Source organism: Leptopilina heterotoma, unplaced genomic scaffold (assembly GCF_015476425.1).
Source record: "Leptopilina heterotoma isolate Lh14 unplaced genomic scaffold, ASM1547642v1 Lhet_2038, whole genome shotgun sequence".
In the NCBI taxonomy this organism is placed as follows: domain Eukaryota; kingdom Metazoa; phylum Arthropoda; class Insecta; order Hymenoptera; family Figitidae; genus Leptopilina; species Leptopilina heterotoma.
In genome coordinates, this window is record NW_025110918.1 from 25,115 (window position 1) to 41,653 (window position 16,539).

Here is a 16,539-nt window from a genome sequence, read left to right on the forward strand (position 1 = left end):
TAGTTATAAAAAAATTTAATGAACTAAAATTTTATTAATTGTAAAAAATAACACCAATATTGATTATTTTAATCTTTTTTGGTGTTAATTTAATCTGCAACACTTTTTAATACCTCACGATTTACTGTGATAATAGTATAATAGAGAATAATATTCTTTTCCTTTTAAATGAGAGCGCGATCACGAAACTATTATTTTTCCCGGATGCCCTTTATAAATTTTATTTATTTTTTCATAATTAATGATAGAATGAGACACGTTATATTTTGTGTTCGTGTTATCTGATTATTAGTTATTAATTGATTTTTTATACGTGAAAAACATAGGAATTATTTATTATTTTAGCTAAGAAGCTGAAAAAGAAGATTTGTTTTGAAAAACATCATTGGTGCATTTTTTGACAAACAATATAATGGCCAACGTCCAGACAAGGTATATTGCTTTAAGTATTAAAGATTATGAAAGATTAAAAACGTATGGAAGAATGTTGAATGATAACTATATGTTTAAATTTGAAGAATTATTACGAATTCAGTCAAATTCTGTTTTTGATATGCAAAGTACATTGCTTTTACAAACTCCTGAATTCATTGTTCCGATTAGAGAAGGTCAAAGACATATTCAAATACTTTTTAGTGGTTTTGCTAATAAGGGACATTGGATTTGTACTTATTACGATGGAGTGAGATTGAATGTTTTTGATAGTGTTAATGAAAGGCGTTTGACTGATGATCATAAAAGTTATTTAAGTAGATTGTTTCCATTTCACCCACAAGTAGTTTTTGTAGATGTTGATCAACAACCTCTAGGTAGTCTTGAGTGCGGAGTTTATTCGATAGCGTTTGCAACATCTATACTTTTTAACGAAATGCCAAATACTGTTAATTATAAGACTCGTAATAATGCGATGAGAAATCATTTAGAAACAATGTATAAAGATAATCGTCTAACTCCTTTTCCGTCAGTGAGAGCGTCTAATATTAGACATTTGATTGTCGAGAATAGTTTTTTTAGAGACCGAGTTCAAAATGGTAAACCAAACCCTTCTCGTTTTTCTGAGATTCCCCCACGTAATAATTTAAAGAGAGTTCTATCAGATAAACATTTAAATATCAAGCACTCTTTAAATGATGAAAGTGAAAAGAAGAAACTTCGTGTAACTAGTGATAATGTTAAAAATGTTTCATTAGTTAAACATCCAGAAATTGAGAATCCTCTAGATAAACAAAATGATAAAAAGATCCTTCGTGCAATGAAAGCTAAAGAAAGAATGAGGAAGGCAAGGCGTGAAGAAACGGATGAACAGAAAATAATTGGAAAAGAAAATGATAGACTAAGGAAACGTCATAGTAGAGAGATAGAAATGGAAGTTCAAAAAAAAGAACGCCAACAGAGAGATTTGATATGCAAAAAAAAAATTATCTAAAGAAACAGAAGATGAAAAGAAAGAGCGTCAAGAAAAAAATTTGTTATGTAAAACAAAGCAATTATTTTTAGAAAATGAAGAAAAAAAGCAACAACGACAAGAAAAATGTTCACAAAGTAAAAGGAATAAGAAAAACAATAAAAAATTGGAAACCACGGGTGTTGCAATTAAGTCCCTCGAAGCTTTTGAAGAAAGTATAGTTTCTCAAAATTACTTAGGTTTGATGAATGTTGTGTGTCAGTTTTGCGGTGCGTTACATTTTTTGAGTGAATTGCCAGCAGATAAATTATTTAACTCTTGCTGCCATAAGGGAAAAGTTATTTTAAATGATTTAAGTCCTTATCCAGATTATTTACAAAATTTATTATTTGATTCTAGCTCTGAAGGTAAAAATTTTAGAGAGAATATTCGTTCGTATAATAGTGCATCCGCCTTTGCCAGCATGGGAGCTAAATTAGAAATTCCTAAAGGAAGAGGTCCTTTTGTTTTTCGTATACATGGACAAGTGTATCACAATACATACGATCTTCATCCTAATAATAGTGAAAGTCGAAAATATGGACAACTATACATTCTTGATACTAATCAAGCAGTTCTTGAACGATTGAAACATGATTCTAACAAGAAATTTTTACCATCATTAATGAAAGAAATAGACGAATTGTTGAGATATATTAATCCTTACGCTAAAGCATTTAAAATGATGAGAGAAGTAGAATTAGAAGAAGAAATACGAGCGAAATTGCAAAATGAACCTATGAGAGATATTCAAATGTGGATAAAAAGAGACAGATCATTGCATCAAAGCAAATTTAATGTTCCGTCTTGTAATGAGGTGGCAGTTGTATTCGTTAGTGAAGATGGTGAACCTCCAGTAGAACGTGATATATGTATACATCCAAGAAATGATAAAAGTATTCCTATTCACAATCTCAGTGCAAATGCTGATCCCATGATATATCCATTAGTGTTTCCTGCAGGTGATCCAGGATGGACAGTAAATATAAAACAGAAAGGAGGCACTGATCGTGATGTTACTCTTTTACAGTTTTACATTTTTCGTCTTTCTTATAGAGGAAAATTTAATCCTTGTTTGCAAATGGGCAAATTAACTCAACAACTGATAGTTGATTTTTGGTCGAAAGTGGAAGGTTTGCGTATCAGTTACATATATTCGAATCAAAAAAAACTTCGAGCTGAATTGTATTGTGGATTGATGGATTATTTATATAATAAAGCTGCAGAAGAAAATGTTCGACCAGGAAGAATAATTGTTTTACCATCAACATTTACTGGTGGACCACGTTCTTACCAACAATTTTTTATGGATGCCATGCGATTAGTTCAAGAATTTGGAAAACCAGATTTATTTATTACCATGACATGTAATCCGAAATGGTGTGAAATTACAGAAAATTTTTTATGTGGTGAAACTGCATCTGATCGGCCAGATATTGTTGCAAGAGTTTTCCAACAAAAAGTAAAAGCGCTAATGATTGAATTAAAAGACAACCAAATTTTTGGACCAGTTATTGCTTATGTATATGTGATAGAATTTCAAAAGCGTGGATTACCACATGTACATTTAATTGTCTTTTTAGATCAATCACATGCTATTCGTGATGCAGAAACTGTTGATAAAATAATTTGTGCAGAAATTCCTGATGAAGCAAAACATCCAGAACTTTTTAACATTGTAAAACAGTTTCAAGTTCATGGACCTTGCGGAAAGCAAAACACGAATTCACCGTGCATGAATCCTGAAACAAAAGTTTGCACTAAACATTATCCGAAACCATTTACTTCAGAAACAGATTATTCGAAAAATTATCCAGAATATAGACGAAGAAATGATGGCAGAAAAATTATATTTTATAACAAAGATGGTTCAATTAAATGCACTGCAGACAATTCAATGATTGTGCCATATAACCCATATTTAAGTAAAAAATTTGCTTGTCATATTAATGTTGTAGCATGCGGTAGCATAGGTGGTGTTAAATATTTATTTAAATATTGTTATAAAGGTCATGATTGTGCGATAGTAGGTATTAAGGATAATAATCAGGTAATGAATTATGATGAACCGCAACATTATTTAAACACACGCTATGTATGTCCACCAGAAGCAATGCATAGACTACTCGAATTTAATATGCATGAACAATCACATGCAACGTATAGATTAGCTGTACATTTACCTGATCATCAAACAATATGCTTCACAGAAGGAATGGAACAACAGGCAATTGACACATTTAAAAATACGACATTAACAGCATGGTTTGAGTTAAATAAAAAAGATCCTGAGGCACACAAATATTTATATTCAGAAATACCACACAATTATGTATTCATTTAACAAACAAAAACTTGGAAAAAAAGAGAACGGATTACCAAACCTTTAATTTCTCGAATGTATTTTGTAAGTCCAAAAGATATTGAAAGATATTGGTTGAGAACTTTACTACTTTATGTACGTGGTGCTAAATCATTTGAAGATGTAAGAACGTATGAAGGTATAAGATATAATTCTTTTACGGAAGCAGCTCGTGCCAGAAATTTAATGGTTGATGATAATGAATGGGATAATTGTTTAACTGAAGCTGTAAACTTGAAATTTCCTAAAGAACTTTGTAGATTATTTGCATACATATGTGTATTTGGATTGCCTGCGAATGCTATTGATTTATGGAATAAATATAAAGATGATATGATTTTTGATAATAATTTACCAGCGGAGGTATCAATTCAAAAGTCGTTAATTTTAATTAATGAAGTACTTAATTTTCATGGATTTTCATTACATCAATTTGGTTTGCCTAATATAGATCAGAAACTTCTTGAACAATATAATTCTGTAGATACGGAAAATAATGCATTAGCATTAAAATTGCTTAAAGAAGAATCTAATATTCTTATTGAAAGTTTAAATAACGAACAGCGTCAAGTTTTTGATGATGTTTTGATGGCAGTATATGATGATAATTGTGAAAATAGATATATTTATCTTGACGGACCGGGAGGTAGTGGTAAAAGTTATTTACATAATACAATTATTACAACTGTTGAAAGTCAGGGATTGATAGTTTTATCAGTTGCATGGACTGGTATAGCTGCTAACCTTTTAAAAGGTGGTCGAACGTCACATAATATGTTTAAATTTCCTATACCAATTAATGAAGATTCAAAATGTAATATTAGTGGAATGTCAAAACATGCAGAAATTTTTAGAAAAGCCAAAATTATTATTTGGGATGAAATAACAATGGCACCTAAGTATGCATTACAAGCAATGGAATGTATGTTGAGAGATATAACAAAATGTAGTAAACCTTTTGGAGGTAAAGTTATTTTGCTTTCAGGAGATTTTCGACAAACTTTACCTATTGTTCCTCACGGTAATCGTACTCACATTGTTGAGGTGTGTGTGAAAAATAGTAGATTATGGCAACATTTTGAGAGTAGATCTTTACATGCTAATGTCAGATTGAATAATGATCAGATCGAGTTTTCAAATTGGTTATTAAATGTCGGTGATGGTAAACCTACAAGTTCATTTGAGAAAGAAAATAATGTTTTAGAAATTCCAAAAGATTTAATTTCAAATGGGAATTTAATTGATGAAATATATGGGTCTTCGATAAGTCCAAATGATTCATCTGTTTACTCCTCTTGTATTCTTTCATTAACTAATGCTGAAGTATTGGACATGAATGAATGCATTTTGTCAAGATTAGAAGCAGAAGAAGTAGTTTATTATAGTAATGATTCACATGTTGATGATGATAATCCAGAAAATCTAAATAATCTCATTCCAATAGAATTTTTAAATAGTTTAACACCAGATGGTTTACCTCCTCATAAATTGCCGTTGAAAGTAGGATGCATAATTATGTTGTTGAGAAATTTGAATTTGGCTCAGGGATTATGTAATGGTACTCGATTAGTTGTAAAATCTTTATTGCAGAATGTAATTTTGGCAGAAATTATTTCTGGAAAATCTGACGGTGAAGTAGTTTTTATTCCTCGCATTGATTTATCGCCTTCACAAGACGCACCTCCTTTCAAAATGGTCAGAAGACAATTTCCAATTAGACTTGCCTATGCAATGACTATTAATAAATCTCAGGGCCAATTATTTGATAAAGTAGGAATATATTTACCAATTTCAGCATTTGGTCATGGTCAAGTTTATGTTGGTGGTTCTCGAGTTAAATCTAAGGAAAATTTAAAAATTCTAGCGGTTAGTTCTGCAGTATACAAAAATTTAGAATATCCAGAAAAATTGTATGTCAAAAATATCGTTTATCATGAAATACTTTGAAAAAAATATTTATTATAATATTATAAAATTTAATGGCAATATTTGTTATAATATTCTAAACTAAATATTAATGGCAATACTAATGGCAATATTTATTATAGTTTTATAAAAATTAATGGCATTGATAATGACAATGATGATATTAAAATGATTATTATTATATAATGGCAAATAATAATAACAATGTTAATGACAATATACTAATGTAATATAATAATTTCATATTATTAATTATTTACTAACTAATTTTTATTGTTTTAGTTGTCCTTCAAAAATAATTTATAGAATCTCGATTAAGTCTATTGTTTAGGAAAAATGTTAACTCAAAATAGGATTATCAATTTATAAGAAAACTCCAACCAAACAACTAAGGATAATGATTTTCATGATTAAGAAGAAAGCTTCCGCTATTTTTATTTTTCTATACACATTAAATGAGAGGAGGACCAGTTAAATATGAGGTAAGTTTTTGTTTACATTATTATTTATAAATTTTTTTTAAAAATCTTTACTTATTGTGTTGAAAAAAAAGCCTTGATAATTTATTTTATAATTATTTGAACAACATTTTTTAAAAATATTTTTATTTCGAGCTGAAAAATATGTTTTTCATTGAACTAATATGAATTATTTGAAATATACTTATTGAAATCAAATAAATCTTAAAGTTTTTAATAATTAAATTGCTTACTAGAAGAAATATGATTTTTAAAATATCAAAAATAAAAGACTAATTTAAATTTAAGAGAATAATTTTAATATTTCTTACATTAATAATGAAATTATATTTAGTTATTCCTTTAAACATCTAATTTAACTTTTTTTAAAAAAAAAATTTTTTTATATCATTCTTCTGTTACAATTTTTATTTTAACTTATAAAAGTATTGATAAAAAGCCTTAATTTATTCAGGAAACTCAATTGCCAATTGGTATTATCACTTTCAAAATTATAATATTTGTAATGAAGAATCTTAATATTTTTCATTTAATTATAATTTTCGATTATTTTTTTAACTTATGTTTAAAAATTACCGCCAATAATTAGACAACCGCAGTTCCATCTATTACATTATTTACAACTTATCGCAATTCGATTATTTCGATATATTCGATCTTGCCCATGTGTCTTTTGTTTCTCGCTTAAATTGTGTATAATGTTTGTTTTTCAGTCGGTGGTTCTTTCGATGCGTGCTTTCTATTGTGAGTTTCTGTAATATCCCCTAAAAATATCAGAGTGCAAGAAAGTGTTTTATTAATATTTCATTTCGTTGGCAAAAATCTTTATTTTAAAGGTAAGCAATCAATTGTTATGTTAATTTATCTTCTCATAAATTCAAGAAATTACTTTGCTTTTCTCTTCGCGTCAATTATTTTTGCACATTATTCCAAAATTATTCCATTCAATGATACACACACGATATTTCTTTTTCAGAACAAAAGACAATTTTTGTTATTCACTGAAATTTAAAATGCTTATTAATTAATAATATTTTATTTTTTAAAAAATGTATTTATTATCTTATTAATACAAAGAAAATTTTCTCTTTACAAAAACAAATGAACCGTGAAAGAAAGTGTACTATTTATATTCCATTTTGTCGGCAGAAATCTTTATTTTAAATGTATATATTTTATTTATTATTTTTATTGAAAATTTTTGTTTAATCATGCATATAGGTTATGTTTATATTGTCTCTCTCGAATTTGATTAAAAAAATATCTCTCAGAGAAAAAATTGCTTTCTTTTAAAAGGAAAAAATTTGCTTCTTTATTTCAACAGAAATTACAGAAGTAATGAAAAGCACGCATTTTCAAATCTTTTCAAACTTTTTAATTTGTGTTAGGGAAAAACAAAATAAATTTTTAATGACAACTCTGATTATTCTAAATTTTAACAAATTAAAATTCCAAGCATTTCAAGTTTTATTTAATTAAAAATTCAATTATTTTAAAGTTTAATCAGTTATTATAATTTAATCAATTTTAATTTTTATTAATGAAAACATTAATTAATCAAAATAGTTTAAATTTAATTTATTAAAATTTAAAACTATAAAAATGAAAGTACTTTAAATTTTTATAAGTTTAAAATTTAATTATTCAAACTTTAAAAAGAATTTAATTTTTTTTAATAATTGAAGTTCATTGCCATTCAACTTAAAATTTTTGTCAATTTCAATTGCTGAATATTTTTTTTACATATTTCAGAAAATAATTCAATTTGACATAATTTTTAAATTACAATTTTTTTCTTAAGAATTAAATTTTGGAATAGCTACAGTTTTATTTTTATTAAATAATTTAATTTAAATATAGTTGAACTTGAAATTTTTATATATTTGAACTGTACAAAACTATATTTACAAATTTTTCACAATAATTTAATTTTATACAACTTTTTATTGATAAATGTTTTAAATAGTTAAATTTTAAAAATTTGTTATTTATATTGTAATTTTTAAAAATGCATTAAAAATTATATTTTAAAAAAATTGTATTCACATTTTTACTTTTAAAAATTATTTTATTTCTTATAATGAACAGTCTTGAAAATTGTTTAAGTGGATCACGAAAAAATTTTAAATTCTTGGTAGAAATTAAAAAATCATAAAAAAATGAAATTAAATTTTGGTGGTCACCTTGAGATTCAATTTTTGATAAAATTCGTTATATGAAATAAAAAATTTTTGTTAGGGAAAATCAGAGAAATTAGAAAATAGATTTTTGTGTCAACTCTGTATTGTCCATTTTCTAAAATTATTATAGGTATTTATATATACTTTAATAAGAAATGAAAAACAAATTATTTTTGAAAAATGTAAATATAATAATAATCGGATATATTAGATGAAATTATATACTCACAGAAGTTTTTAGAAATAATAATTCCAAAAAGACTTACGTGAAACCAAAAACAATATTATTTAAGAATAATAAATAAAAATTATTTTTTAATAAAATAATAAATAGCTGAAAAATTTGTTAATTTAAACATTCAAGGATATCTCAAATCAATTTTTGCAAATCTTATAAGTGATTTAAAAGTTTTAAAATTTTTCAAAGAGATCTGTGGTGAACTTCCCTTTATTCTATTTATTTTTCAGATTTTAAAAATATGGATTCGCAAGTTAAAGAAAATTCAAAATTTGTTATTGATCATGAAGATTCTGATTTATCTCAACAATTAAACGATGCAAGCATGGATGAGATGTTGCAATCCATGGTTGAGGAAAACAGTCATCTCGAAAAATCTGATTCATTTCAAGAAACAAATGATGTAAACATGGATAGGATATTGCAATCCAAGGTTGGAAAGAATAACTATCTCGATTTAAATGAGTAAATATAAAACTTATTTACTTTATCCCTTTTACAAATTATCGATTATTTGTTGTTTTTTTCCCTAAATAATTAATTTTCTAATTTTTATTTCTTTTAAATAATAATATCTTAAAATAAAATTTATTTAAATTAAAATTTTTATTTGTTAATTCTTAAAATTTATTATAATTTAGGGGTCGTCCATATACCACGTGGACACTTTTGGGGGGAGGGGGGGTTAAAAAAAGGTTGAAAATGTCCACGATCCCATGTATTTTTGTGTCCACAAGGGGGGAGGGGGGGTCAAAAATCTTTGAAAAACTGTCCACGTGGTATATGGACGACCCCTTATGATAAAAAAAGTCTTCTAAAAAGAGATTTTGTCAATTTCTTATTTCAAAAAACAAAATAACTTTCATTGTTTTGTAAAAATATTCAGAAAAGAAACCACATCTACTGAGAAAATTGCATCATTGGCTCCTGAGAAAGAAGAAGAAATCATCTACACCTCAGATGAGGAAATTGCCTCAATCAGAATTGGAAATTGGAGCACGTAAGTATAATCGTTTTAATTTTTAAAAATAAAAATTATATTACTTTTTAAATTTTATAATTCTTTTACAGAGAAGTTACAGGTTTTGTGAAGACTATTATTGCTCCACAAAGTTGCGGTGATAATAACCAGTATCAAAAAATGATATTCATCCTAAGCAACGAAGCAAATTCTTTGTGCAAATTCTTTTTTTCTTAACTTAAAATCTGTTAAAAACATATATATAATTTTTTATTTTTTATTCAATTCAAAAATATTAACCATGTTATAATTAAAAATTATGTATAAGATTTTTGTAAAAAATTGAATTATTATTATTTTTAATAAATAAATTAATAAAATAGAGAAAAATATAGATCAAATGTATTAATTATATTTGTTAGCTTCAATTCAATAAATAATATTATATTTTTATAATATTCATTATTTTAAATTAATTTCTTACTTTTATTAAAATTATACCTATATATAAAAAATTCGAATTTCAAAAATTGTGTTTATTTCAAAAGTATAATAATACTTATTATTAAATTATATGATCATTAATTTTTAAACATTATTAACCACAATATACTTAAAATTAAAACAAATTGAAAATTGAATCATTACACCAAATTTTGTTACTTTGGTAATTTTGTGAATAAAAAATTCGTATTTTTCGACATTAATGCTGAATTTTTGATATTTAATTTTCTTTACTCTAGCACCTTTAATATAAAGAACCTAAACCTATTAAAAAATTTTAATTTATATTAGTTGTATATTATTATATTATTATATTACTGTAAAAATAATAAATAATTATAATATTATTATTATTACTATAATATAATTGATAATTTTTATATTTTTTATAACGTTAATCAAAATATTAATTTTTTTGAAATGTAATTAAAAATTTTTCAATTTCAGAATTAGCATTCAATAATTTATTTTTAAAAAGGAGCAAAAAATTGCTTCACGATTAAAAAAAGTATCTATCTAAAAATTAAATTTTAACAACTAAAAAACGTTTTACTCGATTCACAAAAATTAAAAATTAATTACTAATTAATTATTTAAAATTTAATTATTTCTAAACAATTAATACTATGTTAATGCTTTCAATATTCAATTCCTGAAATTAAAAATTTTTTTTCCAATTTTTAAAAAATTTATTTTATAATTAAATAAATTTTTTTTTGCAATTCGCGGGTTTAAGTAAACGAATGCTAACCGTAAAATTTGAATTTAAACGAAAAAGAAAATTTTCAAATAAATGAAGAGCAATAAACGTTTCATCGAAAACTATGTTCTTTTGTTTTTCATATTTAAAAGCATTTTCAGACATTTTGTGTCAAAGTGTGTGCTTCGAAAATTTCCTTCAAAAACTAAATCATGGAAAAAATGGAACTTTCGTCTAACGAAGATATCAAAGCAATCACTATTCATGATTCAACAGCGTAAGTATATATCATTTTTAAAAATTAACTATGTAGTGTATTTTATATTTATTGAAATATATTTTTGTTTCAGCGAATTAATTCTTTATGTCAAAAAAATAGAAGCGCCGAAGAAAGCAGGGTCATGTTATTTGCAAAGATGCATTTTTAGCAACGACAACGGAGCTGACATTCTGGTAAAAATTTGGCAAGAGCAAATCGAAAGGGTGAAAGCTTCAATTCGACCTAATTTTGTAAGTTTCTTTTAAAAAAGCTTGAAATACCAGTACAATTTTTTGAAAATATGCGAATTTTTTTTTAGATTTCTGCATTCAATAATTTTATAGTTAAAAATGATAAAGAAATTCAGTTCTAACTCACTAAGACAATTTTTAAAATCTGGAAAATTATTTATAAAGTCTAGAAATAAATTGGAATATCAGAAAAAACTTTTTTTAGACCAGTTTCATTCACTCTCATTGTATTTCAAAAGAAAATTGATAGGCCCTCAATTTTCAATTATTAAAATAATTTCTTTCCTTTATCTTTCAATTTCAGTGATTACAGTTAATCTCTTTTTTTCTTACTCTCCTTTTTCTCTTTCTTTCTCTTAAATTAAAAAAGATCCACCCCTAAATCCCCTATTTTCAAATATTTTCTCTCCTTTTCCCTTTTTTTCAGTAAATTAATTTTTTTTAAGAAAAAAATTTGATTCAATTTTGTTGATAAGTTTTTATTTTTGTGAAATGTTTAAATAACACAAGAAAAATAAATAGAATAAAAGTTAAAAAAAAAAAAATTTTAAAATAAAATAAAAATAAAAGTTCTGGAAAATAAACTCTGTATTGTTTGTAAATTTTATTTATTTATTTTTTACGTCTGTTTGTTGTTTATACTGTTAATAATTTTTTATGAGACTTTTGAACGGTGTTATAAATTTATTCAAAAATTCAAAAAAATAAAAATATCGAAACTTTGTCACTTGACATTTTTAAATAAATGTTTAAAACTGTTTAAAGACCACGTAAAAAATTATCAACAATAAACACTTTATGTTATAATAAAATAATTTTTCTCGTGTTTTTAAAAATCCTCCTTTTTTAAAGGAAAAATCCCCCCTTTTTAAAATAAAAATTTCATTTTTTTTTCAATTTTTAAATGGAAATGCCACTGTGATTCCTGCAATTAATTACAAAATTTCAATAAATTAATCGATAAATCATTTCTTTTCCTGACAAACAAAATTAAATTATATATTATTATTATTATTATTATTATTATTTAAAATTATTATTATTATAAATTTATAGATTCTGCATCTTGATGCCATTTCCGTAAGACCTCTAAATTCTTACGCCCAAACAAAACAAGGTGGGAATCAACAATTTGAATTGAGTATTCAATCCAATACTAAAATTACTGTCTTGGGAACTTTTAATACAAGGAAGGAAAGCAGCGTTGAAAACTGGAGCTTGGAAAATTTGGGAAAAGCAACATCTAAAAGAATTAGTAATATTATTATAATTATTTACATAATTCTTATTTATTAAAGTTAACTGGTATTAGAATTTTATATATTTTTAAATTAATTAAAAAATTTTTTTCTTTGTTTTAAATGAACAATATTTTAAAAAATTATAATTTAAATATTTCATTTTTTAAAAGTAAAATTTGAATTATTATATTTTGAAATATATAAAAATAAATTATTATTACAAGTAATTTTTATTGAAATATTATTTTAATTATAATTAATTTGAATTTTCAATAATAATCTATTAATTATATTAATAATACAAATTTTAATGCATATTTAATATAATGCATTATATAATAAATTAACTTAAAATTTAATCTACTAAAACAAAAAAATCAAATTTTATTTAATTCAAAATTAAATTACTTTTAATAAATCAATAAACAAATTTGTTTTTTTTAATTATTTTACATAATTTTTTTTTTATAATTTTCATAATTTTTTATCAGTTATTTTCGAAAAATTATTCACTTTTTTAATATTTAAAAAAACCAGTTATAATAGAATTAAATGATTTAATAAATGTAATTTTATTATTTTTTAATGAGAGATTTCAAGGTGGTGATTTTTTTTATTTTTTAAAATTCCCGGTTTTTCCCGGTCAATTTTTTTGTATTTTCCGGTCAAATTTTTATCCGCAAATTTTTGAAATTTTGATATAAAAAAATTTCTATTAAGAACTTGAATAAATATCAAAAAAATTCCCGGTTCAATGATGAATTTAAAGGTTTTTCCCAGTTAATTAAAAAAATTCCCGGTCATTTTCCAGTTTTTCTCGATCAAGTCACCACCCTGGATTTTTTATATTTATTAAAATATAATGTATTAATTAATGTTAATTTAGAGTGAATATTAATTTCATAAAATATAAAATTAATTCATTATTTTAGAAACCGTGGGATATTTAAAAACCGATCTGCAAAAAATCGTCGGCCAAAATCGTGTTCCGAAGTTCGTCTGTGGATCAATCTCTGATGGAACATATAAATTAGAATTTCATGTAACAGATGTGAATGTCTCTAATTTTAATGATTTCTACAAGAAAGGAGATAAATTGGAAATCATTGGGACGATGAATTTTGGAGGTACGTTAATATATTTTTTTATTAGATTTGTGTGATTTTCTTGATAATTTTTAATGTAATTTAAATAATAATTTAATTATATAATAATAAATTATAATATAATTTTTAATTTAGTTTCAGTATTTCTCGAAGTAGGATCTTTCCAAGATGTGATAAAAATTAGAGGGGAGGAAGTTGATCCCAAGACCTTATCAAAAGGGATTAAAAATATTGAAAAAATCGACATTGAAGATATAGAACAGAAGGCGAAGAAACAAAAAACAGCCTGATTTTTTTACATTTATAAATCATTTTTCAGTAAAATGGGACATAGTCTAAGAAAAGAGGCCTTAAATGCAAACAAGGTAGTCGAAAAAATTAAAATTTATTAAAAATTATCACGGTGAGCTTGAAAATAATTTTACTCAAAGCATCTTTGCATCTGGAATTTTCTTTTTGATATTTTTATATATAAAACTTTTTTAAAAATCTAAATTTTTGGTAGTAAAATTGAATTTTTATTATTTTATAAAATAAAATCGATAATTCTTAAAAAGACTCCAGCTATTAATTTAATTTTTGTTGCAAAATCATTTTTTTTATAGTTTAGAATCCAAATCAAGAAGAAAATCCCAGATGCAAAGACTTCTGAATTAAATTGTTTTTAAGCGTACCGTCTTGAATTTCCTATCCCAGACTTTACTATGTCATGTTTTTTAAAGAATTTTTTTGCCTACTTTTCTTAGACCAGGTCACATTTAAATAATAATAATAATAATGTTTAAATAATTGAAAAAAATTTATTAATTAATTAAAATTTTAATAAAAATTTATTCTAATTGAAATTCTGCATTTTTCTTTTTTTAAATCGTTTTTTATCAAACCTTGGAAAACGTGCACGCGCGCTTTAGCGCGCGTATCCATAACTAGTTTGGTAATTAATTAATAATTGGATTCCATAAAGAGTCACATTCTAATATATTCTTGTTTATCACTGCGAAGATTATTCAATTTAAAATCTTATTAGTTAATTTTACAAAAGATACACACTTTCAATGTTTTAATAAAATTGAATTTTCGCAAAATTTTTTTTTTAAATTCCTAAAAATAAGATTGTTGAAATTTTTCAATTCCATTGTTTCAAGATAATTGCATTTTTCTAAACAAATAATTAAAATTTATTTACATTTTTTAAAATAATTTAATTCTTTTAAAGAATTTTATTTACATTTTTTAAAAATATTGTTAGTGATCGTTATTATAATTTTATTTTTTAAATATTAAGTCCCTCTTAAATTTTTAAATCAATTTTCTGCTACTACAAATTATATTATTTTATTATTATACAATAAATGGAATTATTAAATTTCTCTTACATTTTTATAATTTCGAATTTCTGAATATTAAAATGTATGATATTTATGTATTTCTTGAGTAAATTTAATGTTTATTACTTATTAAGTAAATAATTAATTATTGCTGCTTATTATTTTCAAAAATTTTAATAAAAATTTTTGTCAAGAATTAAATTATTTTTATAAATAATAGCATTCTTTGGAAGGATTCAATTATTTTTCTAACTAATAAAGTTCTTTGCAAAAATTCAATTATTATCAATATAATTTTAATAAACTTTAAAAATTAAATTTTCAATTCTACTTGTAGAGACATGATTATTTTTAAAAAATTGTAATTTCTTTTACAAATTTTCCATTAAAATTATTTTAAACAAAAATTTTTTCCAAAAAATTTTAAGATATATTTGTGTTTGAAATCAAATATTATTCTAAATTAGATGAAATAAGAAAATCGCGAAAAAAATAGAACATACCTAACCGGGAAATTTTGTTGAACGAAAATAGTAGACACCCTAAAAGTCAAAATTGTCAAATTGATTTTTTTAGTTATACTCAAAAATGTACTCGGAAAACTGAAGTAAAATAAAAAAAGTAATTGACAGATTTGTTAAAAATTTTAAGATTAACTGGAAAAGCAACTCAAAAAACCGAATTACCCAGTAAACAAAAACTAATTGAAATAAATTAAAAAGAATTCACAAAGAGCTTCAGTGAATCCCGCTTTGTGACAAATACGAATTGGAGCTATGTTGCAATTTTCCTGAATTCGTCAAACTGTATTAAAATTCCAAACCTTCTATTCTTACTAATTTAATGGACAAGTTTTGGAGCCTTTAATTTTTTTTAATTCGCCAGCACGAATTCAATGCATGCCTTGGTCATTTCTTTCGAATGCGAATTCGTTTGCACAAATTCAGGCAAATTCAATCGAATTCAATCGAATATACAAAGAGCTTGAATGAATCCCGCTTTCTACCAAAAATCTTAATTCATTTCAATCCGTTTGAATTAGTTTTTTTTTTGACTGGGTACAATAAAAAAAATGTTAACACTATACATTAGTATAACTATACATTAGTTAACACTATACATTATGTACATTTCTACGCATTTTTTCCCGCTGAATCCGAATTTTAAATCAGAATTGACAGAATTGCCTGAAATTTTAAAATTATTTCAAACAACTATTGAAAAATCCGAATTAAATAAAAAAAATAAAACCCTTTCTTGTAACATTCATTACTATATTTTCGATGTGTGTTTTCCCGCAGAATTTGAATTCAAAATCTGAGCTTTTAAATTGGCTTAAAATTTTGAGATATTTAAAAAATTTGCTAAGAAAAACAAATTAAGGTTAAGAGATTAAACTTTTTCTTGCTAGTATTATTATATTATTATATTTTAATAATTATTATTCTTGATACATTCTTATCCGTTCCAGATCCTTATGGTAAAACAAAAGTTTTTACTTTTATAGATCATAATTATGTCTCAATAACTCCTGCTCCAAAGGATTCATTGGCAGACATT

The 16,539-nt window shown here is 24.3% G+C and overlaps 3 protein-coding genes across 3 annotated transcripts; all 3 read left to right on the forward strand.

Annotated features, from left to right (window-relative positions):
- The first annotated feature begins 1,868 nt into the window (after window positions 1-1,868).
- Window positions 1,869-3,788, forward strand: LOC122501132. Its single transcript, XM_043610408.1, has one exon. The coding sequence runs from the start codon at window positions 1,869-1,871 to the stop codon at window positions 3,786-3,788; it is 1,920 nt and encodes a 639-aa protein (XP_043466343.1).
- A 54-nt stretch (window positions 3,789-3,842) lies between these two features.
- Window positions 3,843-5,753, forward strand: LOC122501133 (ATP-dependent DNA helicase pif1-like). The gene has a single exon (XM_043610409.1). The coding sequence runs from the start codon at window positions 3,843-3,845 to the stop codon at window positions 5,751-5,753; it is 1,911 nt and encodes a 636-aa protein (XP_043466344.1).
- A 331-nt stretch (window positions 5,754-6,084) lies between these two features.
- LOC122501136 lies at window positions 6,085-9,839 on the forward strand. The gene is made up of 5 exons (XM_043610411.1): window positions 6,085-6,214; window positions 6,925-7,047; window positions 8,860-9,094; window positions 9,516-9,629; window positions 9,701-9,839. The coding sequence occupies exons 3-5, from the start codon at window positions 8,871-8,873 to the stop codon at window positions 9,825-9,827; spliced, it is 465 nt and encodes a 154-aa protein (XP_043466346.1). The 5' UTR covers window positions 6,085-6,214; window positions 6,925-7,047; window positions 8,860-8,870; the 3' UTR covers window positions 9,828-9,839.
- The last annotated feature ends 6,700 nt before the right edge of the window (window positions 9,840-16,539 follow it).